The following is a 23,265-nucleotide window of genomic DNA, read 5'->3' on the forward strand; positions in this document are numbered from 1 at the left end:
ACCCTTTCTTGCGGTAGTTCTGGGTGAAATGGGAACTTGTCAGTGCTGTGATATTTATAGAATATTTTTCTACCCACAATCCTAGCTCCTAGACACAAGCTGTTACCAAGTAAGTGTTTGGCTTTGGGAACTGAACCTTTTTCTGTAGCCTGTCTTTTCAAAGCCTGACCATTAGGTGTTAGCTTTTCTGTGCAGAAAAAAAATATGAAAAAAAAATAAAAGAATATACAGAACTTCTAGGATTCCAGCTTGGGTACAGATCTTTCTGATGAGGCTTCCTATTTCAGCAGTCAAATTGAGAATAGATGTGAAGTTTGTCTTATTTTTTGCACAGAGTTTTCTGTTTTTATTTAATAAAAATGCAGGGAGTTGCCACTGTCTTATTAACTTGCAGCCAGCATGCTTATCTTCTTTGTTCTTTGTTAAATATGAGCTGGCATGTGTTAGACTGCGTTAGCGTTCACTCTTTGGGACTTCAGTGGTTTCTAAATTTGGCACTGCTAAGCCGGTGCCCTGTTTGCTTGAATCAATTGGGGCTGCTATTTTTAGCAACAAAAGGGAATTGAAATAGCAATTTTCTTTCCATGTAATGGATCCCCAAGAGGAATACTGATGCAAGCTCTCTGTCATGCTGTATTCTCCCCCTCCCCAAAAGCACTCAGACGAAAGGCAGCTGTCATGGTTTGCGGCTGTATTAATCTTTAATCAATCGAGTGTTTTCTGCATTCAGGTGTTCAGGGAAAAAAAGGGTCACGACTAAGATCTGCCTAGAATAACTAAGCACTCATGCATGGTCTGTGCAGTCAGAATTTGTGGATAACGGCAGGGATAGATGGAGCAGCTAAAAATAGTATATGCTTCCAGTGTTTCTCCAGTCTATTTTTGATGCTTGATTTTGATAAGGTTGATTGGAGTCTTACTAAAAATAGCCATTCCTAGCAAGCTGAGGACAAAAAGTAGAATATTTTTAACCAGCACAGACTAAAGTACTTTTGTTGGCTGGAGATAATCTAGAAGCTTGGTATTGGTCAAATGCCAGTGATTTATATAAATCTGTAATAAATGAAGCACTGCTTGATGCCAAGCAGGGATAGTCTTTTCTCCCCTTGCCAGCTTTTGTTTTCCCCAGGAGCTGTCATATTCTTAATATAGCCTCTGTGTTTCGTAGCAGAAGAATCTCGAGTCTTCAGTTATTTATGGGCTGTACTTTAAACCTATGCTAAGGTTAGCTGTGCTGTGAAGTTTCTCTCAACTGAATTGCTTTAGCAATACACAGAGAGTCCTAGTTTATGTTGGTATGTGCTGCAGCTGGCTGCTGTGCTATGACAGACCCTCACTCGTTTCTGGGTTCAGTCTTGCAGGGCAGGGATGGTTCTTCTGTATGAATGAATGGAGGATGTTGCAGACAGACTAGCTCTGCAGTGACCATTTTGACAACAAATTTGAACATTTCTCCAGGGATCAGAGATGTAGCTAAGCTACCGTCCTTGAAATCTCTTAGTTATCTTAGTTTTTTGACAGGAAGGGTGTGGGCATTCCAAAATTGCTGGACCCACGTGTCTAGGGAGAATAACATTGCTGGTGGCCTGAGTTCTCCCTCCTAGGTAATGACATGCATGAGTGCATCTGCAGTACTCTGAAAGATTGCCTGAAAACTCAGGCTTTTCTGAATGAGAACAGGAAAATGGCTGAACCAAAATGAATTTGTAGTTTGGAGAGACTAGTAGAGAACATGCCTAATAGTTGCTAGCTTCATTGTGCAGGTAGTCAAAGTACTGTAAGGAGTATGCCTGGTGCTGTTTGCTAGAGGCAATATGGATAAAAGTATTCTGTGCTTTATCTCCATTAGGCTTTGCAAAAGTTCATTTTGCTGTGGAAAACATGTGTTTGTATCTGAAGACAGACTTGATCTCTTTAAGCTTTTTTTTTTTTTCCACTGTAGTCTAACCTTGAGTTGGGGAGTCACGAATCTATAATCTTGTTTCAGCGTGATTGCTCTGCAGAACTGCAGTAGAATTTTCTATGCTTGCTGTTGCTCCCTCTCCCTGTGTCAACACTGGTCCTTGCTCCTGTCGTGAGATAAAATGATTTCTACATGCCTGCCTCATGCTTTACTGCACCATTCTTGGCTTTTGTTTTAAGATGTCCTGGCTGCATGAGAAGCAAGTAAAAATGTTCTCCCTGGGCCTTGAATACTCACTTCAGTCACAAAGCAGACTGGCAATGGCTTCTGGGTTCTGTTTTTGCCTGGCTCTGGAATGGTAATCCCTTTTTTATGAGCAAGGAATACACCTGTATTATCCCTCTTAGGAGATGGTGGATGTTTTTTGGTGACCTCTTATTTGGCAACATAGTGGCTGTTCTTTCTTATATAAAAAAAATATGAGTTCCCCACACTGCTGGTGGCACTTTATTTCTCTCGTTTAGCCATGGGCTGTGGGATTTCTGAAGGATGCAGGTGCTATTGGAAACATTTGTGTATTTTCCCCTATGTAAGGCTTCTGCAGACATGTCTACATTTTTATCACTCTAAAGTACCACTGGTCATTTTCATCTTCTAGACTAAAGTCACTGGTTGCATTTGTTCCACAGGCTTGTTCTGTGGCTTTTTTAATAATAGGAAAGCTGTTCTCTTTTAGTACAAGATGACATATCTCACTGGCTGGGGAGGTTTTCTAACTTTGTTTGTCAAGGGTTGCCCTGAGTTTGGTACTGACCAGGAAATGTTGCTGATACTTATGAACTGCGTCATACCTGTTGTTATATGTGGCAAAATCTGTGAAGCACTAGGAGGTAAGTTGGCTAGGTGGTAATAAGGTGCAGAGAATTTGTGAGCTGTGTCTGTCAAGAACTATTCTAGTAGCAGAGGCTGTGGTGGGTGCCTGTGTAGCTGTATAGCTTTAATTTTAAATTAAAGAGATCACTATAAGAGGTCAAAAATGTGTAGTTAAACTCCAAGTGGGGAGTTGAAAAGTCTATGGGAGGAGGTGTGAGTTTCTTTTTTTTTTTTTTTTTTTCTTGTTCCCCACAACGACATATGAAGCAAAATTCTAGCACAGCCACTAGGGCAAGGATGCTATACTGTCCTGAGGTGAAGATTTAGGGAAATGATTGCATGACCTATTAAGAACAATACTGTAATAAAATTAACTGCAGATTTGTGATGTTGTGCTGATGACTTGTATGTATACAATGGTAGTTGAAATATCTACAACCCACATATGGCTTAACCTCCTCCAGCAGTGTGAGCAGGTGATGCCCCATACTGCTCTCGTTGTTTGGAGACCTTGATGCTACATTGGCAGTATCTTTTTGCACCTTACCACTGTCTCCAAAGCATGGATGGGTTTGCAGTAATTTATACTAATGTGGTGTACACTAGTGGCTAGCATGAATAGTGATTTTACTTCTACCGGCTTTCCAACTTCTTGTCTGCCACTTTGAACAGTGTGGTGTTTGGAACATAAGGCTATTGATGCAAAACTGAAATGAAAGCCAGAACTAGATGATGAAACTGTACATACATCTGCCAGTGATCATAACAGTCTTACCCAAAATGTCATTTCCTAGAAGAGCAAGAGATGTTCCTTTCAGTGTGCTGGACTCACTAGGGCCAGTTTGTGGACTCTGACTCAGGAATTTTTAGACAGGCTTTTCTGGAACTTAAAAAAGATGATGTATATGTCAGCTCTCTAGTTATGCATATACTAATTTCAAAAAGGGTTCTTGAGATGGGAATGTGTTCCAGGTGAGGACTAATTATTTTGTGAAATACTGTGTAACCAAACCTGCTGAACACTGGCAAGTGGGAACTTCCCAGAGTAGAACATCTCCAGCTCAATGTGAGTGCATGTATTGATTTATTAAGAGTTAGCTGTTCTCAGAGTATGTCGTGTTACTGGATACCTTCCCTTATTTTTTGTCCCCTGACTTTTAGGGCTGTAGGGGAAAAGGCAAAGATGGGTGTTGACTTCTTTGTCTAAAATTAGCCAATGCTGCAATACAAACTTCCATTCAGGCAAACATTTACTTGGTGGGCTCACATACAAGTTGCCTGGGCACTCTTCTTGCTTCTCTCCTGGAGACAGCAGATGGCTGAAGTGGGAAGCTACTACAGTTAGTCTGACTACTGAGTAAATGTGTATAATCACACTTAGGTGCTGGTGCAGCTTGTATAGACAATAACTTATTTCTATCCTACTTGCTTTGCCTTCTTTAAGCTCTGCCAACTGCAGTCAGTTTGTAACTTTTGTTGGAAGACAGTCTGTAGAAGAAACATAATTCAAAAGCTTAATCCACACTTGGAGTCAAACTAGCTTGGGCACATCAAGTTGATAGTAGAAATTTAGTTAAGCTGACACAGCTTTGGAGTGGTTGAAACGGCAACATTTTTCTCCAGTATGGAAACTTGAGATGAATGTAATCAATATGAAAACTGGAAGTGACTTTCTAATGTACAAGATTTAGGTAATCTAAAATGTGGAGGAAGATAAGGGGGCTGAAACTTGACTTCTGTGATGTTCATCCTATCAGTTGCCTTTACTCCACCTCTTCCCCCTGCTTTTACAATGTAGGGTCTTAAGTTTTGCTTTCTGCTCTGGGAGATTCCTGTCAGGGCAGTCTTTCTAACCCTCCAAGCTGCTCACTAGGATCCAGTAAATGGGCAGTACTGGTCAGTAGCAGGCCAGGTCTGTGTTGGTGCCTGTTTCCCATTGCAGCCCATGGGTGCTGACCTTGACCACCTCTCCACCAGTGTAGCTGTAGATGGGAAATCCATTTACTTTGAATGGGAGGGAACTGAGCCAGATGTCTTCTTTCAAAGGGCCTTAGGAAGAGAAGTGTGGCCTGAAAAAATATGGTTTAGGTTAGATGTTGGAAAGCAATTCTTTTCCTGTTTTTGTTGTTCAGGATGGTGTGGGATCATGGAGCAGAAGACAGTTATCCTTCTTCACATGGAACCACTAATTAAATTATGGTCTTGGTGTCATCTTGTGACGAGTTCCCTTATTGCTAAGAAAAACCAGCTGCATACTTTATCCTGATGCCTATGTCTTTTCCTGCAGCAGAAACAAAACAGGAATGTGTATTAACCAGGAGTCTGTTTCTGTAGGTAATTGCTCAAGAACTACTTTTTTCCTTACGGGATTTTGTAATTTTTTATGTACATCAGATTTATTTAAATTTCTCACATTCTGTTCTGGAGGGTACTTTAACCTCTGGACTACAGGTTATTTTAATTTGAACTAGGGCCTGTAAAGGGAAAAAACCATCCTGTTATTCACACTTCAGTTAGAAATCCCTGATCTTCAGCTTATGTCTCGTGTTCCAGCTGATTCCATTACTATTTACCTAAGCAATGGATTCAATAAATGAGTAAATATCCTTGACTGAAACTACTTGTACTTTACTAAGCCTTTAAAGGGCTACAGGTGCTTTTTGGAGTTCCTGCCTCATGGAGCAGGCGTTTTTGGCTGCTGCTACTAAAAGTGGAATAACTTGCAGTGTCTGAAAATAGTATTTTAAAATGCTGAGCTTGTTATCTGGGAATAAAACCATTAAGTCCATAACTTCTGAGTTGGAAGGAGAAGAAACAATCTAAATGTTACAAGGAATGGCTCTTCTTTAGGTGCCTCAGTAACTATAGTGAAAGAAACAACCCCTTTCACCAAGTCACTGAAGTTGAATGTTTTCTACATTGGATCAGCTCAGAACTTGTCCAGCCACTGCTGTGATCCTTACAGCGAGGGGTCCTGGTACTGTTTTCTGTACTCTCATTTGCTTCATTGTTTTTCTGAAAAACAATGACTTGTGTAATAATACATAATGTGAATCCCAGGTCAGCAAGGCTGAAACTGAAGCTTGTTAGTACTTGAACTAAAAGGACCATGCTCTCCTGCAGGACTGTTGTGTATCTGGCTGAATGGATAACCATATTGGTACAAGTTTGGTTGCAGGAAATGGGCTCCTGAGAAAGTATCCTTGATTTCTTCCCTATAGTTTGATTTTTATTGGTCATTTCGACCCTTGCTTCACCTTTCATTACATGGCTTTGTTTCTGTACCAAAACTGTAGCTCACACTTCCCTAATGGTGGCTGGATCGGAACTGGCAAAGCAGTGTGATACAGAGACTTGGTTTTCTCAATAAAATTCTCTGGTACTGACAGTGCAGCAGCCAGAGCTCTGTTTAGTAGCCAGAGCATCCCATGTGTGCAGTATGCATATCCTTACCATGCTGGAGTTATGGCATCTTGCAAATGAACCCTTAAACCAGGAGGGAGATAAACATACATGTACCTTCATCTGTGGTCATCTGTGAATTTCACTTAAATCAGGGATATGACTGGATCTTTCATTCTAGCCTGTTATTGAATTGTTGCTGGCCATTCAAACTCAAATAGGACCTTTGCTGTCAGTTTCATCTTTTGTAATTACATCCACTTATCTGTAGATATCAGGCACAGAGACTGAAATGGTTACAGCATTTCCTAGCTGTTATTACTCAAACAGAAATATTCTGGCTGCAGTTTGCATGCCAGCTGTTAGGGGGGATCTGCAAGCAGTAACTAATCAAATAATCTGCAAACACATCTCCTTCCGGTGCTCTGAAGGGAAGTTACTGCTGAATCCCAATGCCAGACAACACCTCGGTCTGCTATGAGTCTGATTCAGGTAGAGGTTGACCTGAGAGTTAAACCAACACACCCAGTTCATGGTTCTGAAACATTAAACAAGTCCAGTTATTTGGCCATGGCTCTGTTCAGTGATATGCAGTGGAAGCACAAACCAAGCTGTTCTAATCTGATAAAAGCACAAACAGAAAAAATCCAGTATATTCTGTGGCTACTTGGAGAGTGAGAGTAGAGACAGATAAGAGGTTAGACAGGAGAGCTAAAAATATAAGGATGTCGAGGTGTAGGCACTGGATTTGGTGAGAAGAAAAAGCTGAGAGCGAAAAGAAGCGATGCTGAATGTACTTGCGCAAAAAGCAGTTCCTCTATGGAGGAATTGCTGTTTACTGGGGTCATCAGCTGCTAGTGTGGTGAGAGCCCTGGAATAATCTGTCAAACTAATGGCATGTTGAGTCACTCACAGCTTCTCAGCTTGTGGAAAAGAATCCTAGAAAGACTTGAAGCTTGACACAGATCCAGTCACCCACAGGTGAGAAAGTTTAAGCTGTAGAAGTCCAGCTTGCAGCTGATGCCAGGATCATACCCTCATACTAGCTGCTGGTGAGCACAATGGTCATAGGGATCTGAAATCTGCTGGAGGAACAGAAAGCTGTGCCTGTGTCCTAAAATCTGTTTTCTTGGATGCTTACAACATTTGAGATACCTTTTATTTTATTGTATACGTAAAACTAAGTTGACAGCTGGTTTAAATGGCTTGGAAATCTCTTAGTCCACAGAGTTTCTGAAGATGTGTATTAGGACAGAGGACTGGCTTGAGAAGGGGTGCTGAACCTGATTCTTGAAACACTTCAGGCTCCTAACTCCATGTCTTTCTGTCCTTCCTTATCTATGGAAAGGTTTTAGAGTGAGTTTTAAAAAAAATTTCATAAAAGTTGTACACCTGTTCCAGAGACTTTGATGTGTTTCTGTCTGGAATGAGTACTTTAATAGCCTACAAATGAGCACACCCATTGCAGTTACTTCTGTCAAGCAACTAATATAGATTTGTCTTTTTGTTGTTGTCGTTGCAGTGGTCACAGGAGCTACAGATGGGATTGGTAAAGCCTATGCACAAGAGGTAAGAATTCTTACAGCTTGGAAGTCTGTCTTGATTCTTGGCAATATGTCAAGCTGTCTCAACTCTGTCAAGCTGCATGTGATATCTCCTCACCTTATCTTAACATAGATATCTGTGGAGAAAAAGGTCTCCTACCTTGCCTCCTTATGGTAACCAGCCAAAAGTTGTATCTCTTTTGTTAGTTGCTTGTATTTGTGAACTATATTTTCAGCTCCTATCTTGTCCTTCAGGTTTTTATTTTTAATTTTTTTAGTTTTTAAAAGAATTTTAACTTAGCCCTTGGTTTTCCTTTTGCTACTTTCAGGCACTGACTGAATGGCATTTACAGCTGCCAGCAGTATGTTCCAATTATTTCCTCTAGTTCATGAAGTCTCTGAAGCTGGGTTTTACCTTTATCTCTTTTGCTCTTGATGGATATGTGGGCTCCAAATATATTTAATATGCTCAAATGTATTGCTTAAGACAGAAAGTGCCTGTTAGTTTAGGGTAATTTAGCCTATAAGCCTAGAGAACATAACGACAAATAGTGCTGACTACAACAATTTATAGCAAAAATAACTTCAAACTCAGCATTAGTATCAAAGTGAGCCTCTCTGTGCTTATTTTTGTGTTCTCTGAAACACCAGTGTGATTTTGTGTGAGATCAGTGGTGAGAGGTTCCCTTCTCCTTGATGGTTTTTTTTTTCTTTTGCAAAGCCCACAGGGAAAATGGCATTACTCTTTACTTGCCGTTTGGATTTCCTGTCATCCTGATGTGCTTTGCCCTGCTGCCTGCACCTCTAGCCCCCAAATTCCCTTCTGCTTTGCAGGAAGTAGTAGCTCATACTACTGGAAAGGGGAGTTGGCTGCAAAAGGAATTAAGCCTGGTGCCTACAGCACCTGATCCTGGCTGGTTGCTCACAGGTCATACGTGCCAGATATCCCAGTTACATGGCTGAAGCAAATGATGCAATTCTTAATTTTAACTATCTAGAACAAGGGAAAGGAGGTGACTGTGCCCACAGCAGAGCATTAACAGGAGGAAGTCCTCTACTGTGGGAGACACCCCCTGATCATCATGGGAGATTAGTTTCAGGATCTATATATTACGATACCAGGTGAATAAAGCTACAGCTTGCTTTCTGTTCTGTAACATCTCTAAGAACTAAGCTGCTTTTGACATGAATGTCTGCTGCTGGCTCACTCCTGCATTCAAACCCCCATTAGGAAAATCGTGAGATATTGAATATGAGATATTGTTGGCAAACCATGTCTATTACAGCAGCCTTACAGTGGTTGCTGTAAGCACAGAGCACCCCAAAAGCACCCCAAAGGGTACAGATACTCATTCTTGGGCTACAGAATAAAGCACATTGTTCATGTACTTATTGTTGTCAATTATGCATATATTTAGAATAAAACACAAATCCATCCTTTGACAGCTTAGATGGATGAATACTTGATAAAGTCAAGTTGTGGATGTAGGGCAAAATGTGGAATACCTGAAGAGACGTCTCAATCTTTAAATTAACTCTAGAGATATCTTTAGAAGGCTGCCAGCAGAGGCTTGATTTTTCTACTAAAAATTCCCTTCTGGCTACTATAAATTCCACTGGCATATGGCTGCTTGGGCCTTGATGGTTGTGATTATAGTCATGCAGACAACTTCCTTTTCCTTGGAGGAATTTGTGAGAATTGTAACTGTGTGTTGAGAATTGTCTCTTTAAAAGTTTGATATGGTCTTTCTGGAAGGTGATGAAAGAGCTTTATGACTGTGTGGATTCTTGGGTTATATTCTGTTCTGTAGGTTATTTTCCTTTTCCAGGCAAAGAACTGTTTTTGCATTTTCACTGTTGGAGTATTAAGACCTTTAATCTTTGCCCAGCACTGATATCCTTATAATTGCTAGATCACCCCCTTGTGAAAATTTTGAGGATATGGTCAGGAGTCAGTATTCATTGCCCCTCTATCATTATGTTTAGCTTGCTTTTGAAAATCATTAGTATAAATTCAACCTTGGTTGTATTTGTGTGCTAGTGATAAACTAGAGGTTGTGATCCCATTGCATACTTTGCAGTACTCTACTATGCACATCTGTTTAGTATAGCATTTTTAGAATATCTTGCCATGTCTACTCTAACAAGAGCTTTAACCTTGCTTTGGTTGGGCGTTGATGTCATTGTTTTCCAACCTGGAGAGAAAGGGTTGAAACAGCAGCTGTGTTTTGCTACTGAAGTGGAAAATGTGGTAGTCACTAATGTGACATTTAAGGAAATCGAACACCTCCATTCATCAGCTCCATTAGAATGGTGACCCTTGCTTGCATCAGTCCTTAGTCTTTAAGGGTATCTTCCCTCTGGGTGAGTTTTATGTTAGGTTTTAAGGTCTTGTCATTCAGCTGTTTCAGGACCCTAAGGATCTTGGCCAAAGGGAAAGTATAATAACAGATTATCTACAAAACAAGTGGGTCTTCCTTGATTCCTGTATGAAAACATAATTAGTAACTGGGATCTCAGGGATTGTTGTCTCACCTTGGAAGTCTCTGGTTCCTTTCAATTAACTAGGTCTCTACCAGTGAAGGCAGAGTGCTCAACAGAAACTAGTCTGGTTGAATCAAACACCGTAATTGAACCTGCTCTCAAGTGCTGTATCTTTTTCAAGTTTGATTACTTCTCTTAGTGATATTTGTTCCTAGTTACAGGGTCTTCTGTTGGCTGTTTTATGTACTCTCTACTTAGAACTCCACTTGCAAAAGGGTTTTCAATTTCAGATGAACTTCTTAGAGTGCATCCCATTAGTGTGAACATAGAAGAGGTTTCTCTCACGCTCGCCCTTGTGGTGGAAATTCTCTAAATGTGGTGAGGTTCCACTGACTGGATGTACTGGCATCACTTTACTTCCTTGGCTTTTGAGACAAGTACAGCTGAATACTTTTCCATTAAGCCCAGGTACCTACTGAGGCAGCCTGGAGAGCCCAAGGGTCATGATTGCTGAAAGAGAGCAAACTCTTCTGTTGGCAGTCTGGAGCTTTGCTTCCATGAAAATCATCTCTGGGGCTTTTTGGCCTCACAGGGCCACAGTTATTTTGGATTCTGAGTAGATTGCTGTCAAATTGTCCTAGCAGGTTAGGTAATCAAGGCCTTCACTACCTTGATCCTGTGGAATGAGAGTTCTATTCCCTTCTTCCTGGTGCCTTCCAAGCTTACTGTAGGCTTCATGTAAAGTGTGTTCCAGTGAGCTAGGTGCTTATCTACAGGTGGCTGGATGTGTTCATCCCTTTTAGACAGTAGTTCTTGTAGCACCATGTAATTTCCTCGAGCAGAAGGCTTAAGTTGCCTGTAAGCCTTAACCTGAAAGCTGTTTGCTAGTGATTCCTATGGTGTCTTTGATTTCATCACACCTCACTCTATGCTCATGAGATCTAGTGTGGGATTTCTACTGCTTCGAGATCACACATGGAAGTAAAGTATGGGGATAACTGATGAACTCTGCCATACATCTCCCTGACAAAATCACTACTGCTTTGCATACTCCTGCTAGAAAAGTAGGTGGCTTTAAGCCACTTCAGGTTGTTGCTGTACTATGCTGTAGTGTTTTGAGGTTTTTGGGTCTGTGTGTTTTGTTGTATTTTTTCAAATTCCATTGAAGACCCATTCTCATCAGCTTCCAAAGGCAGTGAAAGAGTTTTATTGGAGCAATGATGATATACATGTTTTTTTGTATGTAGGTCTCAAATGTCTGAAAGGCAGTGACACTTTGAGCTATAGATAGATAGACAGACATATTGTTTCTACTTATTGTAGTAAGAAGCATAATTTTCATTTTAAAGTAATTCAGATACATAACTGTCTTCCTGCAGATGTTTTTCAATTGAGTTGTTAGATCCTCTTTTAAACTTGCCAGTGGTAGGTCTGATTTGATGACCAGGATGTGCTCTGGCTACAGCTAAAGTTCCACAGATAGCTTCCCTAAAATAGTTTCAGAAGTAAATTAACCTTGATGCCTGTGAATAGTACAAAGAGTGAAGCCTTACTAAAGGGAGGAAGTGTTGAGTTGCAACACAGGTGTTCAAGTAACCATGGGTATCTTAACTTGGCATGCTAAAGTTTATTATGGATAATTATGTTTTTGCTCTGACTTGCAGAGGTAGTGTAAAAGTTCTGTAAAATATTCATTGATCATTTTCTATTTTATAAATGTGCCTATCCACCTATATTAGATGACTGGGAAGATAGTGTGGTGTGAAGGGAATTAAGAAATAAAATGGAAGTATTTTTCCTGTTTTCCCCTTCGTGTCTCTATTTAAAACTGTATTTTTTTCAGACTTGCTGGTCATAAATTGCTGTGATATTTGATGAGTTTTGCAGTTTTTTTCTTGAGGTTACTAAATTGGAAGTGATTTGTGACTATTCTAATGTCTCCTGTTTTGTTCTCTTGCAGTTGGCAAGACGTGGAATGAAGGTGGTTCTAGTCAGTAGGTCAAAAGAAAAGCTGGACCAGGTTTCTACTGAAATAAGTGAGTTAAAGGTTCTTCCCTAAACTTTACTGGCATGATTATAAATAAATGCAATTGCACATGAATTTCATACATGCTAATACATACAGCTCATATTGAAAATAGTTTGCTCTTGTGCACAGTGCAAATGTTACAGATATAAATGGTAAAGGCCTTGCAGATCAATTTTACAGCTGTTCATATTTAACTTCGGAGAACAATAGGGCTTAATTCTGGAATAAGTACTTGTAAAACTGTTAGTCTTCCATAAGAACAGCTTACCAGGCCAGACTGCAATACCACCTATTCACGTAGTAGTAGCTGTCTAAAATCATAGTAGGGCAAGAAACATGCAGTCATTTTTCCATCTGAGTATTTCCTTAATTTGAAGCAAGTTTTATTTCATGGGCTCCAGCCATAAGGGTGGTTTCTTTGCAACTAGAAGTTGTTAAAAGCATTTTTCTTATGTCTTTTTTGTTGTCTTACCAAATATACAGATTTATTGTTGGTAGCTTGCCCTGTCTCCTCTTTTTTGTTTTGTTTGAATAAACTACTCAAAGATTAGATTCAAGACCTGTAAGCTCTTTTGAGATGATGAGTGTTTATAGTCGTAGGAATATATGGAATGAGGTAATGTGTTTAAGAACCTGTATTAGGGATTGTTTCTCCAGTAAATGTGTAGTAAATGGCTGTAATGGAAAAATAAGGGAGCAACTTCAGTGTTTCAATCACAAATGGATATTTGGACAGGATCAGTTAGGAAAAGCTTCCTCAAGTCTCATGCTGACAGATGATTTTCCAATCACAGCAAAGTATAATCTAACCCACAAGAATTCCTCTTCTAATCTATATCCCTTTTATTAAGGCATATTTCACATCAGGTTATTAGTTTGTGTCGAGTATGCCAAGATAAAGTGAGAAATGTAACCATGTGAAAAGGTTTTGATAAGCAGGGCTAGGAGTTCTATACTATAAAGCAGGTTTCTCAGCATAATGATGTTGAGTAAAGAAACCTTTAAGATGATGATTCTCTGTTACTCTCACTTGTCTTGCTTGGGCTTTCTAAAATGGTTTGTGTCTATATAATGCATATAATGGCAGTTTATAATGTATATAATGGCAAGAACTTCTCTCTTTCCAAGGTCATAAATGTATAATTTTTGGCTTAAGTTTATTGAAAATTTCTGTGAATTTCTTAGTGGCACTGCTTTACTGTAAAGCATAATCCCCTAAGTGTCAACACTGTTGAGTGAAAGTAAGGATGGCTGAAAAACTCAAGGACTTCAACTTGCTAAACAGTAGCTGTTGTATTAGATCTGTGAAAGTCAGGGTGTATGGTGCTACTGATCTAAATGTCACTATTTCTGATATTTAGTGTCCAATGTAAGATGGCATATGAAACTGTTTTCTAGATGGAAAATTATTCTTTTCTAGGTGTGTATTTAAGCTGTAGGGAGCATTCCTTCTTAGAGCAAAGCTGTCATCAAGTTCTATCTTTGACTGATTTGGAAGTAATTGGCATTGTTCATTGGTATCCTGCATTTCAGGGTGTCACTGCAGTGTCTGGACTGACACTGATCAATCCAGTGACAGTGTAAATGCAGCAGAGTAGGTGTCACTCTCTGGGTAACCTGTGTAACTGCTGATTCTTTCTGCCAATCCATAAAGAAGCTACAGCAAGGTGATGTTTTTTGGTGGCTCACTGCAGTAGCTGGGTGATGTTTGCTGCATGTGTGTGGGCATGTGCAGTCACGTTTCTAGCAACATGACATAAAGTTGTTTTGCTAAGTCAAACTATAACTGAAAGAAGTTTCTACAAATAATCTTGTTCTGGAATCACACACCTATGCGTGAAGGGACAAGCTTCCTGAAAGTGGTCATACCCTTTCTGTAACAGTCTGGGTATCTCTTTCTGCCTGGGAATTAAGCATGATGCTGACAAGACAGATAAATCTATTGCTTTGAGCTTCAGCACTTAACATGATAGCTACTGGGGGAGGTTCTCAGATTAAAAAAATAGGTATGTGTACCTATGTGAAGCAGCCTGTAATACATAATTACTGTTAGGCCTCACCCAAACATTTTTCTGCTTCCTTTCCTGAACCATTCTGAAATGAGATGACTCATGCTGGATTTTCAGAACACTTCTTTTGACAACACTGAGCTACTGAAAAGTATACCTTGCTCATTATGGCATATACTGAAGGATTAGGATAGTCTGCATGATCAAGCAAGCCTGAGTTGCACTTTCAGATTCTACTAGGTTTTAGCTGGACAGAATGGTCTTGTATTCAATATCATGTGGTCTCTGCAGTCTGCTCAGATATTGTCATGTATAAAGTGGGTGACTTTCAATGCTAAGGGTGTAATTACTTGCCTGGTTCCCTTGCAGGCTTCTGAGGTAGTTTTAAACTTTTTTATGGTGGTCCATTGTTCTTCAAATTGGCATGAGCTTGCTCCTCTTGAGTAATGACTCTTAATCACTTTAAGGAAGAATGGCTGTTTAACTAATTCCTGTTCTTTGAGTTCTGTGATTCTCTGTGTTTTTTGTTTCATCCTCCTTTTCACTAATCAGTCTCATGCTTATCCTACCGATTGGATAGCTGCACTCTGCCACAAAAAATGAGAGGGCTTTTGAGGCTCAGGTGTGTTCATTCTATTTCAGAAGACTCTTCTACTCGTAGAGTAGACTTCTAGTAGGAGTGACATTTATATACAAAATGCAAGTTGCATAACCACCATCATAAGGGAAATACTGATATGTCTTCCTGCATGCTCAATGCCAGCTGACCTGGAGTTGATTTTTTTTTAATGTGCATATGCACATTAAAGTGGCTGAACTGATGTTATAGGAATGCCAGATGTTCTGAATGTGCAGCTCAGTTTGAGCAACAAAAATTAGTGGGTTAATTAGGAGTTGTTAAAGACTTTAGAAGACTTTAAACCATGCTTGAAAACACAGTGAAAAGCTATTTTTTCTTACAGAGTACTTAGATGGTGTAGGATTTACCATGAAAGAGAAATTCTTCTTTCTGTTCCCTAAGAAATAGAGTATCAGCCACTGACTGAAGAAAAAATTTAGAATTTCCTCTTCAGTCATGGACAACCTTATGAGGAATTATATGTTTTATGGAAATATATTTGATCTTTTAATCAAGTTGTTATGCATAAGCACAGACTATTAAGGTTACTATAAAAAATGCTTGTCTAGTTTAGTTCATGCTGCTTCACTGTTCCACTACTTTTCTAAAGTGTCTGTTGCATTGCATTGTTAAACACTTCCAAAGGTTCAGAGAGGATCAGAAAGAATATTTCTCTGTGAATGGAGACAATTGCTTGAGTGCCACATAATGAGTCTGTTCCTTGATTTGCTGTATTTAATAATGAGCATGGTCCAAGACATCTCAGGTGCTCTGTGCCAGCTATTGGTTCTCGAATCATGGATTTGCAGGCAGAAAAGCTTCAGTTACTGCACTGGGTAGGTTTGTTCTGAGGAGAATTGAGAACTACTTTGCTGTAGAAACTCATTGCTTAAGGGCTGCAATAGGAGGAATGTAGTGCAGACCAGATAAGCAGGGAAAACTTCAGAGTTTGTAGGGAAATTGTCAAAAGAATTTGGTATTGGTGTCCATTGTTAGCTGGTACCTTCACAGGACAGGTCATGAAGTTGAGCATGAGCTGCAAGAGCTGGGAAAGCTGTGATAGCTTGCTAGTGTTTCTACTTGCAATTCTAAGTAGCCACTTACTTGTAGGAGAGTGCATATAAAAGCATTCTGGCAGATTTTGAGTTCATTATCAGTTATGATATAGTTAAGGAAATTCCTATTTACTGCTTTAAAGTTGGTGATCTAGTGTTACGTGCACCCAGGTGATAAAATTGGGGCCAAATAAAATGCTTGAATTGAGAGAAATCAATTGTTTTTCCAGTGTATTTTCACAAATGAACATTTAATTGGAATGCACTGTAAGCCTTTCATACTGTTTGAGAACGAATGTCCAAAACTTTGATTCTGCTACATGTCTATAAGAAAATCTAGGCTTCTTCTATAAGGAAATACAGATTTTTTTGCAATTAAAATCTATGTATAGCTATTTCATTCCAGTACATTTCCTGAGCCCAGTGTGTAGTGTATCTAAGTTGCTTGGTCATGGTAGTATCATCTTGAGCTAGTCTCTAACCCTAAGGTTTTGGGTAATGTAAACTGTTAGCCGTCATGCTTATACTCAGGATCTATTGTGTTCTTACTACTCTGGCATGATGGGATGTGGTGCCAAACCCAGAAATGTTTCTTCCGCATTTCCTAGGCAGGTGGGTCTTTACAGTTTTCTTCTGCTTTCTTGGTAACCAGCATGTGGGCAGCATTCTGAAGCCAGCCAGATGGTGACCCGTGTACTTGTGTCCCATCCCTTACCATGACTCACTGCAACTAATGGGCCATGCCCCCATGACAAGTCTGACCCTTGCAGATGGTCACCTGCACCTCCCTTGGAGCACTTGGCTCCTTCATCTCTGCCCTGTCACTTGATTTCCTCCCTCTTGCACCCCAGTAAATCCTCCTTTTGGAGTTGGCAAGTGAGAATATTTGCATTTAGTAGAGGAGGTTGAAATGCAGACAAGCTCTGAGAAGAAGGGAGTGTCTTTTTACTTTTCTTGCACAGAAATGACACGGTTCACTTGCCTGAGCTTAACGTGAAGACTAAGTGAATCCAGCAGTTATTCTGACCTTTTGTGGTCTATTTTAAGGTAAATGAATGTGTTTGCAGCCTTCTATCATCTGAGCCAGGTTCAGCTTGACATACTTGAAGTCCCCGTATATTTCTTAGACTTGACAAAATGGCTTCAAATATTTTAGATTTGTTTTGATGCACTGAATTCACCTTTCACATAAAGTTGTAGTGTGAGGATCTTCACCTCCAAATGAGCTCTTGGATTTCATCTCTGAAGAAAGTTTCCCTTGGATGAAGTGAAGGAAGTTCTCTTGATTTTGCCTTGTGTGAACCACTAAAGGAGCAGTTGACAGGCACTATAGAGAGTGGACAGAGGATTCAAACTGAATTAATTTTTATTAATTTTTTAATAAATTAAATAGATGAACCATGATGTAAAAGAGAGAGCAATTGGAAAGGGAGTTTACTTGTAATTTTTTTCTTCTTTAAGAAGAATCCTGCTTCAGTGGTTTTGGCTGGATTTTTCTCCCCCTTAGTCCCTTTTTAAAAATCATCTTCTCTTGAATTTTCTCAGTGAAGTTTTGTCTGGATTCATTTAAAGAAATTGAGCAGAATACTTAGAGAAACACTTGACAGATGTCTTGTAAGCTACAAGATGCAGTCATAGAACTACTTTACCTCTTTAGAAGAGTTTTTGAGGCAGCAGTCTGGTAGGACAAGGCACAAGTAAAATGTTCTGTAGATGGCTAGTGATACCCTTGCAGAAAGACTTCTTTCCATATAATTTCTCAGCATATGGAGTAACAGACCACATGTGACAGGTGGTGTTAAAGATGAAAACCAGGAAGTTTATTGGTCACTGTTATGGGTTCCACAAAGCAGTAGTTGAGCTGGAAAGCCCTAGGAGATGGTGCTTTTGCACACCTGGCAGGAATGAGTGAGCCTTTTCCAGAAAGAAGGTGCTTGCTGTGAACCTCATTGCCAGTGTGTTTCTGTGCAGTATTTATTAATAGTTTGTAAACCCAGAAAGTACAGAGAAAGAAATGTATGAAGGTAATTGAAATGTGAATTAGGTATTCGAGGTTTTCTTGTCTGAATGTAAACACAGCAGAAGTAGTCTATTCCCCTCCTCACATACTCTGTATATTGTACCTGTAGGACCAGGACTAACTCTGGGACCTAATGGTTTATTGAGTCTTAATGTTTTACATGTTAGGTAATTGGATCAATGGGCAGGTGATTTCCTTGGTACTTTGAAACCCAGACTTAACAACCAGGAATTACCTTCCCTGAAAACATTTGGAGTCACTGCTGCCTCTGCCTCTAGTAGTTGTGTGGGGGGATACACTGCATTTTTTGTAATACTCAGAAATGTAATGTCTGTCTCTGCTAACAATGTATTTGTAACATAAGCCTTTAGGGATGCCAAAACAAGAGCCCTTGTGCCAGTCTGTGGACCATTAAACACCTTTTGTTAACATGTAAGCTGCAGCCTGTTGCTTATCACTCTCAGTGTAGAATAAGATGAACATCACATGAAAGGATAACTATTGGATTGTTTCACATTGGATTGGATGAAAGTCTGTTTTGAAAATCTGGTTTAAGCCAATTGGTGGAAGCTCTATTGCCAAGAAACTTAAAATTAGGGTTTTTAAGTGTCTGCAGGGAAGAGTCCCTCTGTGGCACAAGAAAGGATTGTGTGGTACAAACAAGTGCTGTCTTCCTTCTGCAACTTCCTTCTATGAATGTGTATTTTAGTCTCATGTACTTTTTTAGCAGGTTAAGTTCCATTACATCAAGTCCATTTTATCTGTCAAAACTGTAAAAATCCCTGATAGGCTTCTCTGCTGAGGGAACAGTGATAATCGCTTCTGTGTTTTTTCAGGAGTATGTTGTGGTGAGGAAAAAAATGCTAGATAGTAGCTCTTCATAGAGAAAGGAAATTCAGTTGATTTGTTCTGCACAACAAATTATTTAAAAAAAAATTCTTGAATATGAGCAATAAACAATTTTCAAAGTTGTGTAGCTACTGGATAAAAGTATGCCTGCTCTAACTCCTTAGGCACTTCCAGTGCCGACCTGGGTACTGTATTTCTTTGAGCAGTAGATGTGAACTAATTAACAATATCTTTTCCCTTACAAGTAAGACTTTGGAGAACCTTGAAAACTTGTACTTTTAAGTGCCTGACTTTGGGATACAGCAATCATTTTACTGTGGATGCTGAATTGAAAGTATAAAAGATAACACTGAATTAGCCTAGAAACTTGTTTACCTTGTTAAATTTGCTTGAATTCAAGTAGAGTGATTAACTTAGATGTCTTGAAATTGACTTGAGAGGAAGGGCACAATTTTTTTTTTTTTTTTTTTTTTTTTGTTAATCCTTGGTATGACACCTTTCAGTCTCTGTAAGTGACCCTAAATTCTTCTTGCAGTGTATTTTTTCTGGTCTTTCTGAAATTCATTCTGTTGAGCCTAAATCTGAAAAAAAGTTAGTTTTTGTTTGTTTGTTAATAATTATTGTTCTAATAAGGATTAGAAGAATTCTCAGAAGAATTTATACTTCATTTTGCAAAAAGTGGTGCAAAATTCATGTGTACACATATAAAAAAAATTCATGTATACATATATCAGGTGTACACATTGTCACAGACAGTGATAATAACATTAAGGGAACAGAAATGTTACAGGAAGTATGGGAAATAGTCCCTATGCCCTTCCTTAAATGATTAAGTAAATTGAAAATAGTTCTCTTCATGCTTACTAAAAACAAATACATCAATGAATATTAAAAAAAGAATCTTGGGGGCGGGGGTTTGAAAATAGTGTTGGTGAAAAAGGAGAGGGAAGGGGAGTTTGAGATCCTTCACCTCGTGCTTCCCCCTGGAACAGCTTGGGCCTGTGTCCTAACCCACTCCTTATGCAGTTTCAGGCAGAGTGGCTATTTTGGGGCTGCGGAGAGCAGAGCTATTCTGGGAGTCACGACTCGTGGCAGCACGAGGGCGGCCGCACGTGCGGTGCCCGGGAGCCTCCCGTGCCTGGGCTGCGTGGGTGTGCGTGGGGAGCTGCTGCAGCCAGCGCTGCGCTGCCTGCTGCGGCGTGCAGCCCCCCGGCTGCCAGCCCCCCTGGCTGCCAGCCTCTGCAGCTGCTCGGCACAGCCCGCTTCCTTCTGTGTTTTCCTTGGCTCCGTAATTAGAGCTAGCTTCATTTAGAAAAGCTGAGCGTAATATTTGGGTGAATGGCCTTATTGATTGATCCTGTGTTGCTCAGAGTGTGTTTCTGACTTGGTTGGTGTGTCTTAGAAATTGTAATATGTTTTGATGTAGTGGAAGTCAGAGGAGAGCAAATGGAGGCAACTATTAATAAAGTGTGTTTTCCCTCTGTTTTGTAGTACTGTGTAAAGCTTACACACCCCAATGGCTCAGTGATTTTTGGGATTTGGGCTTGGAGAACTGAAGTCATCTGTGAAAGCTGCGAAGTGAGGAGCTGACTTTTATACGTCTGTGTATATTGAAAATTAAAGTTAACAGAACATTTTAATTAAGGTCTGTCTGGTCTGTCATTTTTTTTACTTGCTCTACTGTTCTATGTGACGGAATTTTTAAAAATATTCACTCTTTTTAAGGAAGCTGTTTCTGTGAGATTACATGAGCAGCTATTGCAGTATGTAAGGAATTCCCTGGAAGTCCTGCATGTGTACTTAAATAAAAGGAATTGGAACCTGTTCCTAGGTGCTTGATGAATTGTTCATATGCACATGCTTTAAAAGTTTATGGAAATATAGCCCTGTTAAATTGTAGGCAGGCATCTTAAGCTATGCAGGAACAGCACAGCCTTCCTTTGCAACAGGTGCAACAGAGCTCTCTTTTAGTGATTTCTTAGGTTATAGTATTTGGCTTCAGAGTTTCACAGCCTTCAAAATGTTCAGAAAAAACTAGCTCTTGTTATACCCAGCTGATTTTAACATGCTTCTACATGGTGAATATATCACTGCGTAATAATAGTCTGCTATCACTGGTCTGGAAGTACTTGGTACTTCTGGAAAACAGATTCCATCAATCGATGACACTGTAAGTTACTTCTGTGAACTCTGAAAGTCCCAAATTGGATACATTCCCAAAATGAATGGTTCTCCCTTAAAACCAACCAAACACTTTATAGAGCTCTCAGGAGCCACTCTATAGTCTTAAATTCTTCATCTCTGTCCTTCATAGACAGAGTACTAAAAAGCAGGAGGTTTTCATGTTTTGCTTTCACCTCTCAGCTTCTTACCCTATATTGAAAGGTTACAAACTGTTTCTGAAGACTAGGTGCTGGATTAGAGTTTTACCACTGCAGTGATACTGGAAAGATGACATCCTTGTTTGTGGATGTAGTTGATTCTCCTTTCCTGTATGATGAAAAATGGAGAGCTATTTTTCTATTACATAGAATCTCTGACCATCCTGAATGTTTCTGCAAGCTGTTGCATCATACTGTATCACTATGATGGCAATATTTATATGTGTCTTTGAATGTATTGTTGTGAGATGCTTAAGTTCTATCAAGAGTTTTTAATGTCCTTTCCCTGATCTTGAAAGAACCATCCCCATTGCCTGCTTACAGTGTGTATCCTGAACCTCTCTGTTGCAAAGTTGACAGGATTTGCCTCGCTGTTCTTGGTGCAAATTCAAGCTGCTACAGCAAACTGCTTTGAAACAGGCGGTTCAAGAACTAATGTTATTTTATTAGGGGTGAAGATGTTGTAGTATTCCTGTGTCCCAGCAGGACTGTGTATGATGGACACCTCGACACTGCTTCTCTCAGGTGAACTGAGCTGCTTCTCCTGGCCACCAAACTGGTGTCTGCTGTTGCATTGAAGTACACAGGCTTGACTCTCTTGGAGAACCTTCCTTCAAGCCCAGTTTATCTGTGTCTGAACACTTCCTTAGTATTTTCTTAGCCTGTCAACCAAGATTTCAGTTTAGGGGGGCTGCTGATTTGAATTATTTGCAAGCTTAAAAAAATTTAAAAACAGATTTTTAAAAAAATTTAAAATGCTTGCCGCTCAACCATTCTGCAGTTCTTTGTTATTATTTAGGTTATAGCTCACTGTAGTTTCTAGCTTTCTGCTTCATTTTTTTAATTACAGAGTGATCCTTTTTTTTCCTAGTGTTCTAGGTAATGTGGTGATGTTTTGCAAGTGAATCTTTTTAGTAGACAAGATGTGCCCTACTTTGCCTGGTAGTTTAGATTAGCATTTTCCTTGCATAGCAAGAACTGGATAAGTTTTCTGTAAGTCCCACATATCTGGTCTTTGGAATTAATTAAGCTTTTGCTGCACCTCCTGATGTTGTAACTGATGATCTTAGATGAGAAATCAGCAAGTGTTGTCCTGTTGGCTGTTCCTCAAGATGGTTGGTTTATTTTTTTTGCTTATTTTGGCCAAGGTTTCAGATACTATTTGGAGTCCTGTTCTGAGGACACTGAAGATAGTGTCCTTCAAGGGCTTAAATGTGAAAGTGTTTGTACTTCTGATGGTGTGAAGAATATAGTTAAATAGTGTATTTGTTTCCAGACTATCTCATGTTGTATTGTGCAGAAATGCACAATGGGAACATGCGTCAGGAAGTCAGTAGTTCTTTTACCACTGCAAATCCTTTTTTAGGAAAAAGAGGCACTTTTTTCAGTTATCTTATACTCCCCTTTCAGTGTGTATCTTATGTACTGCTTTTGTTTCCATGACCACTGTATCGGACTGTGCTGTGCCTCTGGAGTCTGTCGTCTTGGGCTGCCCTCTGGATCTTGGGAATAATACATCCCAGTATCTTCTGCAAAAATTCTCTTCGCCTTTTTGTCTTGTACAGTGTGTATACCAGCCTGCCCTATCACTATTGGGACTGTTGGTTCATTCAGCCTTTCCACAGCTGTGAAAATTTGTTCATGGTCAACAACTTCTCAAATGATGCTGTGGTTGCAGAAGATCATATCTGCTTTTATTGGTTTACCAGGATACTGTTGAGTACAGTTGGTATCTTGCTAAATTATCAGATGTTTTAGCTAAAGTAAAACACAGACTCTGTAAATTAACTGGGCATGTGAATGTTTAGGTTAAAACTTATTTGTAGGGTCAGTACTGATCTCACCTGAGTTTTTTAGTAAATGACATGTTTAGGACACTTGTGTGTCAGAATTAAGAATTGTGAAGGAGATCTGCTGAATTTCTTTTCCCATCATATGGACAGGTGATGACTGACCCCTGCACACCTGTTGACAATACGGTTGTAATATTTAGTCTCCTGCTACGGAGCATTTGAAATACCACTTCCAAAGACAAAATATGAGATCCACTTTTCAGAATATCATCAGAAATGTTGGACATGCTGGCATGTAATAGCT

The 23,265-nt window shown here is 39.6% G+C and overlaps 1 protein-coding gene across 1 annotated transcript in view; it reads left to right on the plus strand.

Moving 5' to 3' along the window:
- HSD17B12 (hydroxysteroid 17-beta dehydrogenase 12) overlaps positions 1-23,265 on the plus strand; it is an 81,182-nt gene that overhangs the window by 23,679 nt on the left and 34,238 nt on the right. The window contains 2 exon segments of the mRNA XM_056491924.1: positions 7,701-7,747; positions 12,167-12,242. Coding sequence (XP_056347899.1) covers positions 7,701-7,747; positions 12,167-12,242 — 123 coding nt within the window.

The sequence above is a fragment of the Oenanthe melanoleuca genome, chromosome 5, assembly GCF_029582105.1.
Source record: "Oenanthe melanoleuca isolate GR-GAL-2019-014 chromosome 5, OMel1.0, whole genome shotgun sequence".
NCBI lineage: Eukaryota > Metazoa > Chordata > Aves > Passeriformes > Muscicapidae > Oenanthe > Oenanthe melanoleuca.